The sequence below is a fragment of the Drosophila albomicans genome, chromosome 2L, assembly GCF_009650485.2.
Source record: "Drosophila albomicans strain 15112-1751.03 chromosome 2L, ASM965048v2, whole genome shotgun sequence".
NCBI classification, from domain to species: Eukaryota; Metazoa; Arthropoda; class Insecta; order Diptera; family Drosophilidae; genus Drosophila; species Drosophila albomicans.
Genome location: NC_047628.2, coordinates 1,664,313 through 1,681,457, shown reverse-complemented (window position 1 = coordinate 1,681,457; position 17,145 = coordinate 1,664,313). Strand labels below are relative to the sequence as shown.

General features: G+C 35.6%; 3 protein-coding genes across 9 annotated transcripts in view; 1 reads left to right on the top strand and 2 right to left on the bottom strand.

The window, feature by feature from the left end:
* LOC117578388 (hemicentin-2) overlaps positions 1 to 2,729 on the bottom strand; it is a 79,853-nt gene extending 77,124 nt beyond the window's left edge. For all 6 annotated transcript variants that reach the window (XM_034263824.2, XM_034263825.2, XM_052002070.1 and 3 more), the window contains exon 1: positions 1,972 to 2,729. The gene's annotated coding sequence lies outside the window, so the exon portion shown is untranslated. The remainder of the gene's footprint in view (positions 1 to 1,971) is intronic.
* A 7,675-nt stretch (positions 2,730 to 10,404) lies between these two features.
* Positions 10,405 to 11,060, top strand: LOC117564638 (uncharacterized). The gene is made up of 2 exons (XM_034243499.2): positions 10,405 to 10,488; positions 10,543 to 11,060. Exons 1-2 carry the CDS (start codon positions 10,423 to 10,425, stop codon positions 11,011 to 11,013), a joined length of 537 nt encoding a protein of 178 aa, XP_034099390.1. The 5' UTR covers positions 10,405 to 10,422; the 3' UTR covers positions 11,014 to 11,060.
* A 1,682-nt stretch (positions 11,061 to 12,742) lies between these two features.
* The window catches only part of LOC117564835 (dual oxidase maturation factor 1), a 14,206-nt gene continuing 9,803 nt past the window's right edge, over positions 12,743 to 17,145 (bottom strand). The window contains exons 5-7 of one of the 2 annotated variants that reach the window (XM_034243760.2): positions 14,300 to 14,731; positions 13,645 to 14,236; positions 12,743 to 13,582 (exon numbers count right to left, since the gene is read on the bottom strand). In XM_034243760.2, coding sequence (XP_034099651.1) covers positions 13,540 to 13,582; positions 13,645 to 14,236; positions 14,300 to 14,731 — 1,067 coding nt within the window. In that variant the 3' untranslated portion in view covers positions 12,743 to 13,539. The remainder of the gene's footprint in view (positions 13,583 to 13,644; positions 14,237 to 14,299; positions 14,732 to 17,145) is intronic. The other variant, XM_034243759.2, reaches the window with a different exon arrangement.

Here is a 17,145-nt window from a genome sequence, read left to right as displayed (position 1 = left end):
TGAGCTTAATAAAAAAAGAAGAAAAAAACGCAAACGCACGTGTCTAGAAGTCGCATTTTCCCCACGTTATCTCGGCGTTGTTGTCTGTTGGAGTTTGTGTTTGTGGCGCCTGTTCGTGGCTGTCTGTCATTAGGAAGATTGATTTCAAAAGCGTGTAACATTTTTTCCACCATTGTTGTGGCAACCACTTGCAAGGACCACCCTCAAATGAAATATACGCCCCTTCATATTTCTGCTTGAGTCTGGTTTGGTTTTGTTCTGTCAAGCGGAGATCATTCTGATTATATTTGTTGCCTGCCATTTTTTTGTTTGCTGCTGCTGCTGCTGCTGCTGCTGTTGTTGTTGTCAGGTGAATTCAAATTAAATTCTATTCCCATCAACCGTATATGAAAAGAAGCAAAAATAAGAGTACCCGGCATTTATTCCACCCATTTTTGGACATTTACTGCCACGAAACATAACGAGAACGATTCATTCAAAATAGAAAATATAGTTGCTTGATAAACTTATCTTTTTAGACTTCATAAAAATCACCTTTGCTAATCAATTTGGAAAAGTGTATTAAAGCATTGCAGAAAATTTAATTAATGCGCGTGCATTAAAATCCGAAGTCACATAAAACTTTAACAACTCAAACTCTTCACAGCATGTACTATGTGCGTATATATAAACTTATTCACAGGACAGACACACGTGTACCGTATTTCAAATGGGGCTAAAAAGTACATTAAAATCACATTAACCCGTCAACGGTTACCTCTGCGTATACGTAACTTTTGTTTATGCGTTTTGCTTAATGCCTTTTTGAAGTACATTCGCACGCAAATTGGTTTTTCGGTTTGCTCAGCACTTTGACAAGCCAACGATTCCATATAACACATACAAACACTCATATGCTTATGCGAGGTCGATAGATATATCTGACATCTGTTTGACAACTAACCCATGGATCAGGGCTGTCGAATGAGAGCAGAGGGCCCAAGCGACCAACCAACTCTTTGCACCAAGCTTTTGAAATCCTCAAATGCGTGCCTCGCCTAACGCAATTGGCTTTTCGCTAAAAAATTTCAACAATTACTGAGCACTCAGAGCCCACACATCACGTCCTCCTCATTTTGTCAATCATCACATATCCAGTGGAATTTCGTTATTAAGTAGGGCATGGAAGAATATTTGAAAAGTTTTGGTTCATCCCAAATGCATCAAATGAAATTTGCCATTGTGTACGTAAAAGTCCCCTTAACTGAAAATATTATTTTCTTTTATTTTCCTAGCTTTAATCAATTCATAAATACTGAGTCCTGGTTTCAATATTTATGTGTAACTCTGGTTGTTTATTTGTATATTTTTATTTTTCCTTTTTTCAGCTTGCTTTTATTTGTTTTAAATTCAAATACAAGAATAGAACTGAACTGAGAGAAATGTTTTCTTTTACAAGAAGTGTAAATGAGACTTTATTTATTTAATAAAATTGTCTTGATTTTTTCAAAATGTTAGTTTTTAGTAAAAAGGTAACTTATTTTACATCTTTCCTACTCCCATTTTATTAATTTTGAGTGTTCGACACTATGACCGAGAAGTCTTCTCATCTTCTCAGTGACTCTTTCTTTGGCAGGACAATGGTAACTGTGGCAAGAGAGACACAGAGGCAAGTGAAGGCATCTAGGCGCACAAAAAATAATAAAACAAGTAAATAAACTTCAGGCAAAAGTTTTGCAAACTTTTGGCAGTCAGTTGGCGCATTTTAAGTTACGGCAATCGACACAAAATGGGAAACGGAGTGGGATGGGATGCGAAAAGCATCGTAACGTGAAGCGAATGGAATTTGGTAACTTCGGTAAAATGGAGTATGTGAAGAAGGAGAGTTTAAGAGTTTAAAACCTCAAAATTCACAGCTGCTGCCACAAAAAATGCAACAACATATTTTGGATGCTGTCTTAACATGATTTTTGGAAACTAACAACAACTCACCTGGCCAACAAATTGAGCTTTGCTCTTCCAAATGATATTCCTAAGTTGTTTCTTATTGTTGACGTTGTTGTTGTTCTTGTTGATATTTGTGTTGTTCTTTGACAGTGTCACGCACAATAGCATTGGAACGACCAGCAGGAAAACAAAACTTTTGGCCACGTGACCAACTGAGTTAGCCGGAATTTTCTCTGCTATGATTATCCCAAAAAGGAGGAGGGCAAGCGGTCACACCGACAGCAACACACACACACTTTAAACATAAAAAGCACTTGCAGAAGTTATTTTACTTGTTGTTGTTTACTCGTTTAATATATGCTAAAAAAGGTTGATGTTTGACGCGATGGTCGAGTTGTTGAGGGGAGAAACGAGGCGACGTCTTTTATTTTATTTAACTATTTATCAGTGACTTGAGGCTAAAGGCTTTCTCTTTTGAAGTTGCCAACACCATTTGACGTTTGCCACATTCGCGACAGAGTTGAAGGTGAAGTGAAACAAACACGCAAACCACATATTCCTTAGCCCCCGAACATTAAACCTTATACTACGATTCACACGCGAGAAGATTTCGTGATATTTTAGAATACTAAATATTTGCTTTACGCAACGCACAGTTTCTAACAATTTATAATATCGACCATTGATTTAAATTTCGCCGATAGCCGCATTTAGCGAAGTCGCCGAATTCCAATTACAAGTCAACGCGATTTGTGACCGAAACAAGCGTCAGCATTTCTGCACACGTTCAAACCACTCCGACGGCTGAGCTTCAACTAATGCTGAAACACACAACAGCAGCTTCGTTGAGCTTCGCCAGGTCGATTCGTTAGTCACGAAGTGTGCAAACGATAGCGCTCCTACACGACATGTTTACAGGACGAAAGCAGACGACTAAAACGGGCACAACCCGAAAGCAAAGGCCGAACCACTTGCCCTGCTGAATGTAAAGTTCTTATGAGAAGAATGGCGCACTTAAGAGAGTTGAGCACAGAGCACAAATAAGAGAGTGACATGTGTGAAGTAAAGCTGTTGGTAACGAAAATCGATTTCAAAGTTTGCTTTGAAATTTGAAATGAATACATTAGTTAAAATCAGGGAATAAATTTAAAAATATTAACAAACTTATAAATAGTACGGATAAGTGCAAAATGCTATCCATCAACACATTTTATACAGGGAACTCGAACTTTTTCTGTTACATTAGGAAAGAACGCCATCTATGAAAAGCTTCAGTACTAAACTGCGAGTATAAGAGTGATTAATTTAGGTAGAAATAGTTTGTGTCTAAGCTATTTAATATTTGTATCGTTTTCTTTGGTTAGTGACATTGGCTATAAAATATTAGGATAATCAGTAATTAACTTAAAAATAATTTATGTTAAAATTATATTATATTAAAAATATAATTTATTACAGAAACACTAATTTTTATAAAATAAACACCGCTTCAACAAAAACATTGCAAGCAATTTAAATGTTCCTGAAACAAAAGTTTCTATAAATAACCAATAAACACCTAGTCTCAACGGTCTGTCATATGAGCTCCAACATATGTTTGTATTGTACTGTGCTTGTCAATGTTTATCGCTTCAGTCACTTGCGTCCATTCTGTCCCCTTCTCGACTTGCACACTACCCTCAATCATTCTCTATTTTAACGATCAAGCAATCGCTCAAAGTTAAAATTGTCATCAAGTTTCTTATAGAATGCTAAAAAATTACAAAATAAAAGAAAACAACATGTATTTTGATAAGAGAATAATGACTGACAATTAAATACTCTATAATGATAAGGGATGACGAAAATAATGAAGCCAAGAAAATGTGTAAAATAATAAAATTCAAATATCAATTAAATAAATTTTAGCCTTGGTCTTACAACCGAATAGCCGGTTATGGAAGCGACTATGCGTAAGTTGTTAGAGGGTATCAAAAAGAAACCTTAAAATGAATTGCAACAAAATGCTCAAACACACTCAACGAAATTGACTTAAATAAATAAATGACATAAAAACAAAGACAAACACATGCACTTAGAGACAGTGACAAACAGACGAAGGAAAAGAGGCAGACGCATGCCAAAGGGCAAGAAGTGCGGGCACACTGCACTCACATAGACAAGCACATACACACAAAGCAAATTTACAGTTGAGAAATGGGTCGGGAGGCAAAGGAGAAGGACTGGGCGAGGTGGGGTAAAGCTGTTGTTAGCTTGTTTGCAACGTTTTCATTTCATTTGATGCAGTCGATGCAAGTCGAGACAAAAACAATGACAACATTTAGTAGCTCATCCATTTTCATTTGTGTTAAGCAAAAGCCAAAAGTGCCTTGAGATTCAAGACCGTGGATCCTAAACCCTAGACTCCAGACGGGTGGCTGTCAACTTTTCGGAGCCACTGTTACGCTTTAGACAATGGAAGAAGCATAACTCAGCACTGAATTCGCTCTACTTGCATTGCTTGACAACAGACTAAAGATTGCTGCATTCCCGAGCACCGCTTCCCAAGCCTAGCCCCACCCCCTCTCAACCAGCTTGCCATTCCCAATCCCATTCCCATTTACATTCCCATTCCCACTGCCATTGCCACTGCCATTTCCCAAGAAGGCAGCCACCTTGCATCCCGTTGCTCGTTAGCGCAGCTGCCGAGAATTTATCTTATTTTTCGTGCCACTCACTCGCTATTTATTCTGTTTGTGATTATTTCAGTTTTTTCCAACTATTTGTATTTCATTTTTCTTCCTCTTCTTTTTGCTGCTCTTTGTTTTCCTTTTGGCGTATTGGACATATTGTTAGCCAAGTGATCGATGCAAATTGATGTGTATTGTTAATGGAATTTAAAGTTACAAAAAACGACAACCAAGTTGATTTCTGTTCTTGTTATCGTGCTGCATACTAATACGCAGGCTGTCTACAGTGACTAATATAAGTCTTTGAACTACCTTTCTTTCTTTTTAAACATGAAAATAGGATTCCAAAAATGATTTACATTTATTTATATTTGTTGTTTTTTATTGACTAACAAATAAACGCGTCTGATCAGATGTATGTTGTGGGAAAAGTGACTTTAAAAACCAAATTTTACAATGCGGCTTACTTAAACATGAATTGTCTCGTAGCCGGGGTCTGTGAGGTTATATTTCGAACGGAAATTTGTATCGACCCTTGGACTATATGTTTATTACTGTTGTGCATGTAGAATATTGGTTATCGTTGGATATTTATCATTGGTCGACCAAAAATGCTTACAAAAATTATGTGGGTTCCTTCGCTATGCAAGATGATAGTTATATGAATGCCTATTTATCTTTTTGGGAGTTAGGAGAATAATTAATATTTTTATATGGAGTATATATATTCTTGGTCTGCGTCAACAGCCGCCTGTACGTCTGTCCTTTCTTACAGGCTAGTAAATGGTAAGGACCAATAAGTAACATAATATTAATTGTAGTTAAACTTAAAGTGCATGGCAGAGGAAAAAGTAGTATACATATATATACTACTACTACATTTGCCTATATAGTCAAGATAGTTAAGAATCTTTTACCGGTTAAAACTTCAACTTTTCAAGCGGATTAAAGAACATGGAAAATTTCTCAAATGCGTAATATCGAAAATTTTAAAAGATTTATTGGAGCGGCAGAAGCAACGAGCTGAGTTTCAAAATGCTCCAGTTGTTGGCGGACAACAAACAGCAAACAAAGAAGGAAAAAGACTTTGGCAAAGTGACGATTAAATTCTCTTTCAAATTGAATGCATCTATCTATCGGCATAGACAAATATAGAAAATTCAAATTCTGAAAATAACGGATTCCTAGCAAGTTTCAGATTTCAATTGGGATTTTAGAGGTATTTATAAATCAGGAAATACAATTTAGGTACACCTTATGCTAACATATGGAAAAGAAGGCAGAGACCCTTGGAACAGGTGGCGTAAGAGGAGCAGAATATTATGAGTAGAAGCTCGTTTGTTTATATTAAAATAGAGAGCCAAAACAAGTCCGAAGGTTCTGTACACAGATTTGTATTGCATAGCCGATTGTCGGCAGCCAACAGCAATAACAACAATAATAACAATAGGCAACTATGTACTAGTCCTTCCCTCCATCCTTTGGCCCGACCCGGGTCTCCCTGTCGCATCGCATGGCCTGCTGTTTTGTGAATTATGCGCTTTCCGTTGCATGCGGCGGCATCAGAAACCGGAGCCAAGGCCCGGAGACTCAGTCAGAAGAAGTCGAAATAATACCATGATGCGCCTGCCTGCATATTTTTGAAGTCAGCAGGCGGCACAACAGCCAACAACTGCAGCCAACATCCTGCAGCCAACATCCCTTCCATCAGCCCTTCCTTCTCTCTGTAATGCTCTCTGTTTTATGTTTACAGCCACCCACTACACAGGCAGCCCTTCGTTTTTATAATAAAAATGTCATAAATCTTGATTTCTTGGACTAAACCAAAAAGCGTGCGATAGCGACACGAGACTGCCTATACTCATATGAGTATGTGTGAGAGCTGGCTGTTGTGTGTGTATTGTGTTTCTGCCAATAAATTGTATACGACATATTTGTGCATATGAAATACATTTTATTTGTTTTTATTTATCTGCACACGCTTGAGAGTAATTGATTTATCTCCACTCAAAAGAGGGCAAGCTTATATTAATGTAATCTTTTAATCACTTATCAGACAGCTTTAAATCACAACATGACTCGACTAAATCCTGAAGACAAATATAAAAAGGAATGACAAAAAATTAAGATTGAAATACTACACATAATACTATTTAAAATACGAATTATTAAATTAGTAATAAACAGTACCTGATTATTTTTTTTTACAACTTTATAATTGTTGAATTGTATTTCTAAGCAAGTTGGCGGTATATATGTATACACATATATAGTATATAAGTTCTTGATTAACGATTTAGCTATGCTGAACATATTGAACACATTGTCGACAACAACGCTAATGATAAACAACTGACAAATTTAACTTTTTTGGAGAATTTAAGAATTTCCTTAACACGTTCAGCCTTAATAATAACTATAAACAGCTAACATCGATAATAAAATTGCAATGCCGTCTATAATTAATGGATTTCAAAATAATTCAGCCAACATCGCATTCGTAGTCTCAGCTGAAATACTTCGATTCCATTTATTACCACCATTTTGAGATGAGATTTTTGCTTGAAGGTACAACCTCATCTTATTGTCTTAAACCATACCCACTAACGGACTGAAGAAATCTACAGCTAGCATGAAGAGGAGCATCCCGCCAGACGTTGTTGCCGCTGTCACCTCAACTTTAGCACCATCCCAGAATAAAGGCAGTCCAGACAGTTCATCAACGGAGCCCACCGAACTCTCAGTACATCTATCCAAGTTTGAAGCTCTGGAAGTCCTGACACTGGACCTAGGTTAGAAGGTTAGGTTGACGTCGCTGGAGAAAAAATGGCTATGCAGGAGCGACACCAAAGTCAAGTCTTTACTTGCTTTTCGGTTTTTATTTAATTTCTAAAAAAAATAAATCTGCGTCTCGGAAAATTGAAAGCGTTTCACTTTTAGTCTCTGAAATCTAGGTGTTTACACGAACAGACTGAGGGACATGGCTCTATGTCTCGGCAGTTACTGCTAGATAAAAACAATATTTCAAAAATTATGAAATATTCTTAAGTGCATCGACATCTAAAATGCTTTAGGCCAGTTTGCACCTAGTTTCTAGCACCCAAAATGGTCTTCAGAAAGTTAAGCGTCGCCCTTCACAATAGTGGTGAATACAGTTATGGAGGGGATAGATAGGTTTAATAATAAATAGTAAGGATAAATTGTATTATCGTGTTTTGTTTTTATTTTTTTGTTCCATGGACGTAAGTTTGCTGCTGACATTACATTTGATGAACTCATTAAATTTTCATTAAATCAAAAACGTATTTCACTAGTGCATAATGACTGGAAAAAAGCTCCTATCCCATTTCGGATATTCAATCTTCAGTGATCAACAATTGTTGAACTTGCAAATAATGTCCAATACATTCAATATCCTTCTATTTAAACTATAAAAATATTATTTTTAGAACAAAATGCGTCGATCTAAAAAACATTACTGAGATTTTGGAATTGCCAAGCTGACGGAAGAGGTTATAGCGGGAAAACTAGAAAAAAAGACGTTTACCATAGCCGATAAAGAACCTAACTCTGTGAAGTTGCCTATCAATTTCTTGACCAAGTTTGTATTATTATGGTTTAATTAAAATATGTTTAAAAATGATATGAACAATATTTAGCACAATAGCTAGAAGGTGATGAAAAGTTCTTCCTTATTCCTACTCACTACTCATAGGGTAGAAAATTATTTGTTCCTGTGGGAAATGTAAGTAATAGGCAGAAGGAGGCATCTCGGACCCCATAAATTATATATAATCTTTAACAAGCTTGTTTCCAATTTTTGGCACGCCCACTAACGCCCCCGCAAATTGACAAAAATCAAAAAGTAAAGGTAATTTTGTAGATTGTTGCTTTGACTGACAATCTGGTTTTTCGTACTCTATTGTCTTTTTTTACTTTTTACTTTTTACTTTACTTTACTTTTTGTATTTTTGCGGAATATTTATTAATTATATTTTAAGGATAATAATGCACCATTTTGATTTTATTCAAAGTGAGTGGTGGGTATCTCACAGTCCAGTATGCTTGGCTTTCTTACTTGTTATATATTAATATTATCTTTTAGATATTTCTCATATTATAAATAATTATACGGCCAAGGAGCCTAACCCTAATTCTACATAAATACTAAGATTGATCGGCAAAAAGAAAATGCGTAGAATAATTGCTCCTATTTACTACTTGCAATTGTTTGAACTTCGAATAACTTAATAAAAAAAATATCATGAAAGAAAGCTACAGTCATTTTGAATAAAAGCAAACTATTGCGGTATTATTTTCAAAATATACAAAAATATTATACCACAAAATACTACAACAAATAAAAAAAAAATGTGCTAAATGGTACATTTGGTATATTGATATGGTTCTACATTATAGAGTGCAAATTGTGCCAGATTGTCAGCCAAAGCAACTAAGACCTCTAATAACTGGACATTTTTGCCTACACAAAAGTATTTCTTTAATAACTTCGACAATATTTATATGATCGCAGGATTTCAGGAATCACAAATACTATAGTAACTTTGTATATACTAAAATTCGCGACTCTATCCTTACGCTTGTTATTTAAGTTTGATAAATTTTTGGGGCCGGAAGTGGGCGAGGTAAAAATTTTAAACAAATATAACAAAATATGTAAAAAAAATGTATAGCTCTTTCTCTTATTGTCTCTAAATTCTAGGAGAGACAGAACGACATGGCTAGATCGTCTCGGCTGTTAACGCTGATCAAGAATATATATACTTTATAGGGTCAGAGACGCCTCCTTATGCCTGTTACATAAATTTCTTACCGTCACAAAGTTATAATACCCTTCTACGTTATGGTACGTTATCTGATTGCGATCAGATAAAAATTGTGAAAGTTATTAAAGAAATACTTTTGTATGGGCAAAACCGCCTATTTACTAGGGGTCTTTGTTGCTTTGGTCGACAATCTGGTATATGGTATATTTTGGTAAATTTTGAAAAAAAATACCGCAATATTTTGCTTTTATTCAAAATGGGTAGCGGGTATCTCACAGTCGAGCACACTTGACTGTAACTTTCTTACTTGTTAATTTATTTTTTTTTTTTTGTATTTTTTTATTTTGATGCCTCTATTTACTCTTCTGATATGAGTGCGGAATAATAGGTTGTCTTTTTTTGGAAAACTGTTATTTGATATCCACTTACATTCCAGTATCGGGAGTATCGATTTGCTTAAAAATTGTTTGTGCTGGGTACTGTGGAACAAAATGACCCCGCAATAATTTTGCACGAAAAAAACACGATTTCGCGCATCTGGGAACAGCGCTTAACTATAATAACATTGTCGTGAAACTTCGCCCATATAACATACATATAATTAACAGTCTTGCCAACTTAAGAAGAACTAGCTTGAAGTGTTTAGCCCGCAAAGTTTGAATTCAACTTTACTCCTTACTTTTACATTATACTTATACTTGTGTGTACTACCACAATATTACACGAATATCAACGTCGTTGACTTATTATTACTTATTACGCTGGATGCATGGTACATGATAGTCGATCATAGCACGTTTGCGTTAATTAAAAAAATTTAAATTCATTGATAAGATTTGTCAATCGAATGTAAATTATCAGTTATAAATAACAAATTAAGTGAATTCCCAAAGCGCATTTAATATATAAATAAAATGTATTAAAATTTGTTATCATTTAATGAAAGCACTTCAAAAAAGACCTCTTGATCGATTATAATTCTGTTTATAAGGTAGTTCTCAACGTTGTCGACAAACATTATCAAAGAAATAGTCTGCGCAATGAAAACCGTAACTCTTTGTCTATTGGTGCTCGCATCAGCCATCAGCCTGTACGGAGTGGTAGAGGTTAGTCTTTTCTATTTCCAAAAAAACGAAATATTATTAACTATTATATTTTAGGCAACGCCTTCAAAATCCGACCGCTCTATGACTGACAATGGCTTTGTCAATTTCCTTCGTGCTGTCTTGACCACAGTGCGCGGTGTGAACTGTACAGTCAATGAAGTCGGCGAGATTTTGGTGTCAACAAGCAAATACGTTGATGACATCGGTGGATGCAGCACCGATGTACCAAAGGATATTGCAAAAATTATTAAGTCATGCAACCAAATAATTACAATCTGCGATGACATCATACATCTTAATAGTCAGCTCTGCAGTGACGAAGAAGGCTCAAGTGTCACTTCTACAAAGTGCTTCCTTAATCTTTTCAGTGCAACTGTGAAACTTACTCGCAAAATTCACGATACCTTGGAGTTAATTGCTAAACTTCCTTCAGATACGGAGACCTGTTTTGTCGATGCTACCAATGAAATTGAAGATAGCTACAATAATTTCTTGCCAAACATTAATGACTGTTTCAATGCATAACTTGTATAGCCAGAAAACATCACAATAAATATACTATGCGCAAATAACTCGAACCTGTGACACAATATTTTAAAATAGGATGTACATCTTCTTCGCTGGATTTCAAACCACATTCGCAATTGCATTTGTAAGAAACAATTAGATTTAATACTATGTCCTATGTGTGATAATATTTTACATTTTTTAAGTCATTCCAAAAATAAGTTATCTTCTATTACTTTTTACCTCATTGTATTAAGAAAAAACTCCATTCAATAATGATTCAATTCATTAAGCTCTACTCAAAGCACACATTTCTTTTTATACCTGCTAGACATAGGGTAGAAGGGTATTATAAATTTGTGCCGGAAGGAAATGTATGTAACAGGTAGAAGGATACATCTCCGACACTATAAAGTATATATATTCTTCATCAGCATCCGTCTGTCGGTCTGTCTGCCTGTGTGTCTGTCCGTCTGTCCGTATCTCAGAGACTATAAGAGATACAACTCTAATTTTTTTCGACAGCATTTGTTATGTTTGCACGCAGATCAAGTTTGTTTCAAATGTTTGCCACGCCCACTTCCACCTGCGCAAATTGACTATCTCTTATAGTCTCTGAGATCTAGGTGTTCATACGGACTGACGGACAGACGGACATGGCTAGATCGTCACGGCTGTTCACGCTGATCAAGAATATATATACTTTATAGGGTCGGTGATGCCTCCTTCTACCTGTTACATACATCTCTATGGGTGGCGGGTATAAAAAGCAAGTGTTATACCAAAGTCAAATCACACGAACAGCTGTTTAGGGGTGCAAAAGTAAACAAACTCGGAAAGAAAGAAGAATATTAAAGACAATAGAAATTAAATCAACCGAAAATTAGAAACTTTATAAATTCAAAAAGTGTAGGTTTATACAAATTTAATTTATTATTCATTAATTTATTCTAATTATTAGCGTGTTGTCAAATTGATTGCGTTGACGATTTTATTTAAACATTTATTTATGTCTCTGGCTATTTACTTCAATTTTTTCACTTTGAATTTTTTAAAGTACTGCAAAGCAATTTGTAAATGGAATTATTACCGACTCTCTCTAACACACAGACGGTTATAGAATGATGCAACCAAAGGTTCTACTTAACGAAAACATTTTGAAAGTGCGAAAAAAAAAGCAATATATTTCGCAAGCTCCACAAATATTAGAGTGACCGTTTTTGGCAATCTTGGCAAACAAACACAGATGAAATAACTTTCGTTGCCTAGTTTTATGACGACAATATCCCAAGCTCATATGATTGAAACTGGTAGCAACATTTTTTTGTGTTTTAAATTTAATATTTAGTCTTCAACTCCACAATATTAATTTATTCTATTTCTCACCACGAGAAAATGATTCTGACGCTTTCTTTTTATTTTTTTAAAGTATCCATTTAGATGCTTCTCTTCTCTTTTCCGATATGAGTGCGGAATAATAAGTTGCCCATTTTTTCGCATGCAGAACTGCTGATTTGATATCCAATTACATTTCAGTATCGATACGCTTCAAAATTTGCAAAAATTTTGCAAGACGGTTTTGTTTATATGGAGTTGCGCTTAAAGAGGGAATAATTTGTTTAATTTCCTAAAAGTATCATTTAGTCAAACAATTAAAAAATTATTATTTTAAATAATTTGATATTATTAAATATATATTCAACTTAATTAAAGTTAAGTCAACTTTCGTATTGTAATCATGATATGATTATCGACGATATATGTACTATATGAATGTACAATATTCACTTGCATATACATAGATATTGTGAATACACTAAATAATCTACATATTTGTAAGTTAGCATCAACAATTTCAAATGAAATCGGTCGGCAATTTCATATAATTTCTTGAAAGTTCAATTGCCAAGAATATTATTTCCTTTACTTTTACTAAAGTAAAACATATTTAAAATTCAAGTCGTTGTTTTTTCTTTAAATTTATATATCGTCAGATCTTACAGTGCCTTACATGATTACACATTTACAATTTTCATACATTTATTCACTAAACTAATTGTTACTGGCATGGATTTCATTGTAGGAATAATAAATAATTACCTCAAAATCCGGAATAGCTATCAAGAAATTGAAATATTGATCTAATTGATAATAACAGCTAAAATGCAGGTAGATTTACACAACATTGTGTCGTAGATTTACAATTATCTTATCACAAATAAATATTTAATGCTTCTGTTCATTTTCGGGCTGCGTCGATTACAATTTCTTATGACTTAAATATTTAAAATAATTTATTTAAAATTAGTGCTTTAGATTTATCAAATTTTTTTAAATACGTCAGATAAAAGCTTATACAATTTTGATTTACTTGCATTTTTTACTTTTTGTTTTTATTTTTTAAATTAGGAAATTATCACAAATTGTTTTGTAGCGTGTTTTCGTCAATTAAAGTACTATATATTAGTTTTTTTTTATTTTATATTTGTATTGTCAAGAATTTGTCGATGAAGCCTAAGACTTAGACTCTAGTTGCAAAAGCCTTTACCAGTGATCCATATCACGAATACGCTCCACAGGTGGATTACTGCAATGAATATAACTGTCATTGAAACGAGCAGAAGGTTAAAATGGTTATTTCATTCTTACGGCAACATTCTCGCCAAAGTATGTTTATGCAAAGGCGAAATTTGTGCTGCAGCCGAAGCAATACTGGACCCAGAGTCCTGGGACAAAGTGCGTTGCATGTGATGCATAGGATGCTCAACAATGTGACCTCCGCCCACGAATTGCAGCTGTTGTTGATGATGATGTTGGTATTGGTGTTGATGTTGGTGTTGGTGTGGCAGTGCGGCGTGATGCGTAGGCTGCTGGGAGTGTGTTAAGTGCTGAGCGCGTCTGAAAGGATGTCGCCAGGGACTTTTGGGTGCATCGCCTTGGAATGCCTTGTTTTCGACGCCATTACTTGACACGCCAGCAGGACTTCCCCGCCGAGGAGCTGTGGCCTGCATATCACGTGCTTTAGAGCTGAGACGTCGCAGTATGCGGGAGCCTAGGCCAGGAGGATCCTCCAACCCACGACTATTACGCGGCTTGCGGTAGCGCACGTCGCTTGACTCCTCTAAGATAACATGGCGGTCATATGGAGTGCCATAGTAAACTTCCAAAACGGTGGAGAAAGTGTGTGGCCAGACCAAGTCAATAATTGAGATCAACACGCCAGCAATAAAGCATAGGATTCCTGAAACCCAAACAAAGATTTAGCTTCAAATGTCAAGTAACAGATGCCCAGTTTTTCACTAACCTGCAATAAGGACGAGCCAGTAACACCAGCCAAACCTAAACTCCAGGCGTCCTCCTTCCAGGAATATGCACAGCGGCCGCTGAGGCAGTAGGCAATGATATCCCACTGCTGTGCATACCAACAGGGCACCTGTTAGAGCCTTGAGGTAGGCGCCATATCGGGGCACTGCCAACAGCAAAAGATTCATCAGCAGCCACGACGCCAACGATGCCCACAACATAATGCTAGCAAAGTAGCCCGCAGCCCGATATTGTCCGCCCCATGAGAAACCCTCTCGTCCCAAACTGAAGTACTCGGCCACAGTAAGAATCGGAAATGGTAATCCCCGTTGCAAGGCCAGGCGATAATTGGCACTCATATCGTTGGCACCTTCCCATGTAAAGCGCTCATTATAATCAATATCTGGGGAAGTCCAATTGCCGATTGGTATGGCTGCAAAAGAAGAATGCTTAATTACTCTAGCGATTTTGATTTCAAACTGGAAAACACGATTTAAACAGTAAAACTGTTAATTTCACAGAAACTAAATAACAATATTTATTAATTCGCAATACTATATCTATAGTATAAGTATATTGTAATTGTATATACAAATTTTAAAATTGATTATATTTTGTTTCCATTTGAATAACAGGAGGAGCGGTAGCAACAAGTTTTCTGTCAACTACTCGAGTTTTGTCACCAAGTTTTGTATGTAACAAACCAACTGATACAGTCTCTGAGGACTAGGTGTTTATAGCGTGATACAGACGGAGATAAATACATCACATCAGCTGTGGACGCTTGTCAAAAGAATACTGAAGAAGGTTTGAATGTGTAGAATGATAGAACTTTGTGCCTGCAGGAAATGTATATATATATCAGGCAGTAGGAGTCATCTCTGAACCCATAAAATATATATATTCTTGATCAGCGTCAATAAAAATATATGTTAGTCTGTCCGTATGAGAAATGACATAGAGATATCATTTTTATACCCGCTACCCATAAAGTATTTTCATTTTGAGTCTGCAGGAAATATATGTATATGTTTGTCCGTATGAAACACTGGATCTCGGAGACTATAAGAATAAAGCTATAATTTCTTATGTTAGCACGCAGATCAAGTTTGTTTAAAATTTTTACCACGCCCACATCTGCTTTCGAAAATCGAAAAAATAGAATACCAAGCGTAATTTTAAGGCTAGAGTTGTGATTTACCAATAGAGTAATAATAACAATATATATGATTAAAAATGTTATAGAAGTTATTAAGCATAATGAGCAGGTCTTAGTTTCTTTGGCCAACAATCTGAAATATTTTGTTTTCTATGGTATATTTCGAATTTAGTACGACATCGATATATAAAATACTGCTTTCCATATGCTTTGTCTTTTTTATCTTTTTTATAACACTGTTTTTTGAAACTGCGGGTATCTCACAGTCGAGCACACTCTTCCTCTACTTGTTTTCTGTTTTTTTTTGTGAGTATGCCGCACAGTTTTCAATAATACTACAAACATAATCGAATAAAGTGTTACAAATAATCTGAATACAAACAAAAAATTAACAGCAAATGATTAATGGTGTCCATAAACAAATGCTTTTAGAATTAAAAGTAAACATCGTGCAGAGAACATCGCTTGTATAGCGCGTAGGGTGGGCGATGAAATAAGTGATTTTTGAAAGGCAAGTTGAAAATTAGGCAAACATCAAAGGCGAAACAGTATCATAACGAATGGTGACTAAAATTTCCTATGAACTAGCAGAGATTCATTAGTCAGTTGATGAATCATCGCAAAGCGCAAAGATTTTTACTAATTTCGAATTCGAATCAATATAAAGAAAGAGAGAAGAAGAGAGTCGCAAATGTGGAATCTTTTGAGCAAGTTGTTTCATTGCTTGTGCGGCGCACCCAGTGTTTGAATTATGCTAATTTTACAGAAATACCTACTAAAAATACTACGACAAGCGATCAAACCATATGTGCGAGGGGAGCACTGTAAGTTATTTGAAAGGTTCGAAGAACTAAAATAAATATTCACACATAGGAAATGTATCAATACTTCACAGCGGTTAGAACTCTTTCCCATATAAATGTGTAGATATAAATTTGCATATGTATATTCCAAACTCGCGAATTTGAATCGCTTTGAATCCTGGTCGACTAACTATCGTCAATTTTTGAAACTGGCCAAAAGAGGTTGCCTAGAAAACCGGAAAATATTATCGAGTGAGCAACAACGTTACGCACTATGGTATTGATTAGAGTTGTCGTTGTTGCTGTAGTCGTTAATGTCGATGCTGCACTTTTCAGCCGCTCACTCTACTTGGCTTGGAGTAACACTTGCAGTTGCAGCTGGTTGCCTTAGTAATATTATGTAACTTTAGCTCAATCGCGCCATTGACAATGAATTGCAAGTGCGAATAATATAACCGTGCATAATGAACTGCAGTGAACATACTGGCTGAATATCGCGCATACGCAGCTTGGCCGTCATTTTCACGATGCAACAGCTGCAACTATAGTATTTCCGTCTCTGACAGGAAGTAATTTTAAAGTGGCGTTTTATAACTGCCAAGGTTGCAAATCAAGTTTGTTTTTGCTGTGGCTAAAAGTGAAGGCACTGCAAAGCTGCAAATTTACACTGTTCGTTTTTGCGCTAAGGTAATAACAAGGGTTTTCAAATGAACCGTTGAATGAATGATTCGTGAGTGCATATCTAGGGTCTGTAGCATTCAAACAATTCTAAGTAGTGTTATAGATACAAATAGATTTAATGGGCATTTCAGATTCATAGTTACCCTAAGTAGAGTTTCTCACTTTTTTGAACGATATTAGCTGCACTAATTATTACACTACTAC

Excerpts from the sequence above, each read along its gene's own strand:
- LOC117564638 (XM_034243499.2), top strand. The coding sequence starts at position 10,423 with ATGAAAACCGTAACTCTTTGTCTATTGGTGCTCGCATCAGCCATCAGC. Across the intron at positions 10,489-10,542 it reads GCCTGTACGGAGTGGTAGAG|GCAACGCCTTCAAAATCCGA; the intron begins GTTAGTCTTTTC and ends ATTATATTTTAG.